The sequence below is a fragment of the Phanerochaete carnosa genome, assembly GCF_000300595.1.
Source record: "Phanerochaete carnosa HHB-10118-sp unplaced genomic scaffold PHACAscaffold_900, whole genome shotgun sequence".
NCBI classification, from domain to species: Eukaryota; Fungi; Basidiomycota; class Agaricomycetes; order Polyporales; family Phanerochaetaceae; genus Phanerochaete; species Phanerochaete carnosa.
Window position 1 is genome coordinate 1 of NW_006768527.1, and position 2,326 is coordinate 2,326.

At 54.4% G+C, this 2,326-nt stretch overlaps 3 protein-coding genes across 3 annotated transcripts; all 3 read left to right on the forward strand.

Moving 5' to 3' along the window:
* Positions 1–404: 404 nt before the first annotated feature.
* On the forward strand, positions 405–1,043 carry PHACADRAFT_266528 (uncharacterized protein). Its single transcript, XM_007403231.1, has one exon. It carries the CDS (start codon positions 752–754, stop codon positions 911–913), a length of 162 nt encoding a protein of 53 aa, XP_007403293.1. The 5' UTR covers positions 405–751; the 3' UTR covers positions 914–1,043.
* A 189-nt stretch (positions 1,044–1,232) lies between these two features.
* On the forward strand, positions 1,233–1,717 carry PHACADRAFT_214935 (uncharacterized protein). Its single transcript, XM_007403232.1, has 2 exons — positions 1,233–1,377; positions 1,472–1,717. Exons 1-2 carry the CDS (start codon positions 1,276–1,278, stop codon positions 1,697–1,699), a joined length of 330 nt encoding a protein of 109 aa, XP_007403294.1. The 5' UTR covers positions 1,233–1,275; the 3' UTR covers positions 1,700–1,717.
* Positions 1,718–1,820: 103 nt separating this feature from the next.
* On the forward strand, positions 1,821–2,209 carry PHACADRAFT_266529 (uncharacterized protein). Its single transcript, XM_007403233.1, has one exon. It carries the CDS (start codon positions 1,854–1,856, stop codon positions 2,091–2,093), a length of 240 nt encoding a protein of 79 aa, XP_007403295.1. The 5' UTR covers positions 1,821–1,853; the 3' UTR covers positions 2,094–2,209.
* Positions 2,210–2,326: the final 117 nt, after the last annotated feature.

Genomic DNA, 2,326 nt, shown 5'->3' on the forward strand with positions numbered 1-2,326 from the left:
CTTTGTCGGCCTGTTCAGCCTACAAGAATGCAGGGTCAGTCCTCACGTGTACAACCAATCATACGCAAGTACTGCCTACCTTTGGCTTCGTCCTTACTAGGTCGCGACGATCTGGGATACTTCCGCCATCATTACCCATGCTTGAATTCTGTGGCTAGCGAGTTGGAAGGGGAGAGTGGGCAAACAGGACAGGAACAGCGAGATGAGGGCTCGAAGGTGAAGCTGAAGCTGGGGTAGACAAGCGCCTGTAAATGTGTGAACGCTTAGTCAGCTTGGGTCAACTCCAATGAAGGTATCCCGTCAAGGAGAAGTACTCTCGGTCCCTCTTACCAACCACAGGACCAATGGAGCACTGTAAGGCTCGTTCTCTTACTCGTCCAAATTTTCTCATGTTTTTTTTTAATTACAAGAATATAGATTGTCGTTATAAGAGCATCGGTTTTGGGACTAGTTGACGAGATGGGGGTTCGCAGCCCGGTCTTCGACTTCTTCAAGACCATACTGGCATCGCTCTGCTACAAGCCGCAGTTACACAGTACAGTATTTTGCTCTATCACACCGGTTAAGTGACCCCACCGATGAAGCTCACTGTCGCTCTCTGACCGATTCACGGAGACCTACTTCACAAGATTGAGACGGCGTCTGAAGCTTAAGGGAGCCCGACCGGGTTGTGGACAGCTGATGTAGATCGCTCATGCTTGAGGCAGTTAGATCATTCTAACAGCTATTCTAACTTGGTGTTTACTGTAGGATGAGCCCTAGGCGGCAGAAGATCAAGCCGAGGCCCTCTGTGCTAGGCTACGGGATACCGGGAGCTCAGTGCGCTCGATCTCACTTCAGCGAAAGAGACTACGAGCTCGACGGGCGGACAGTCCGCCTCAAGGCACAGCTCACCGAGCTCTTCGCAGGCTAGACACCGTCGCAAGAGGAGCGCCTCTTTGCATGCTCGGAATCGTTCGCGAAGACACCAAGCTAGTGGAGGCGCAAGCCGATCGAGATGCGCTCACCGCTCTTGAGACGTCCATTGAGTCCTCCATGATAATTCAGACCGACTCGAGTATGGCAGGATCATGGTAGGGTCTATAGAGTGCTTCAGTGGCTGGATCACACGTGCTTTGCTTCTGTCAGTCGGATACTCCGACTTCTGGGCGCCACAAGGCCTCGGCCTCCTGTCCGAATCCCGCCATTATCTTTGTTTTCGCTTCAAACCACCTACCATCGAGCCCGGGAAAACGAGCTGTCCTAGGAGCTCTGGACAGCCGCCGCAGGGACGTCATGTCGCGACTCGAGTACGCCATTGACGAGGTCATACCCGACGTGAGCATCCTCAACAAGAGCGACTATCTGAATACTGGCACTTTTGTCAAGGGGATATATGTACTCATCCAGAGCCTATGAACACAGCGTTAATATATATATATACAGGTAAAAACCCTCTGCCTGTTCAGTACCGCGCTGTCGGTGCTTGTAGACGCGTTATGCTATCGCCGTCGTCTTCGTCGCCCTCACGCTCGAAACCACATTCGCGCCCAGTTTGGACTGGCGGAACGCGTCGCCTTTACGCGACGAGTCGCAATTTCTAACTACCGCGCACTGTCAGGGTCTTAATATGATGGGCCACACGCTTCCGCCATGCACAGTCTTTTGCGACGCCTTTCGAGCGGCGAGAGTCTTCGAAGACGACCACCCAGGACCTTAGCCTGAATGGATGCTGTTCGCACCCTCAGCATTTATCTTGAGGGATAGCGAAGCTGGGTCAGGGAAGCAGAGGCTTCAATATTTGAATGCAAAGCATGCTGTGAACGCCGTAGGCGTGCTGCCCGCCAAGGCTGCATCGGATTTCACGGGGGCAGATGCTTTGCTCCGGTGCGTCTCACCTTCGCGAAATTCCCCAGGTTAACCGACACTCTTGCAATCATCAAACCACCGCAGCCTGGGTCAGCTTGCGCATCACTACCTTCGACGCCAACCTGTCCACCCTCTCTTGCGCCCCCGACTGCACCGCGCACAACCTCTGCACCGCTCCCGACTTGCGTCGAGCCGTACGCGCACCTGTCCAACCTGCTGGCGCTACTGCGCGTTCGACGGAATAGTTTTACCAAGCGTTACTCCGAACCTGTGCGCCTAGTGCGCCGACTTCTACGCAGTAGGCTACTTTTCAAGCTTCCTGTGTTTGCAGTCGCAGCCGCCGAATAGATCTAACAGGAGGACGCGAGCTGCATAGGCAGAGAAAGGGGGGCGCGTGCACCATGCTGAACAGCCAGCGATGGTGAATCGGATGCTTGAAAGCCGCATCACCCAGGGTGGACGCCTGGAAGCCCATCGC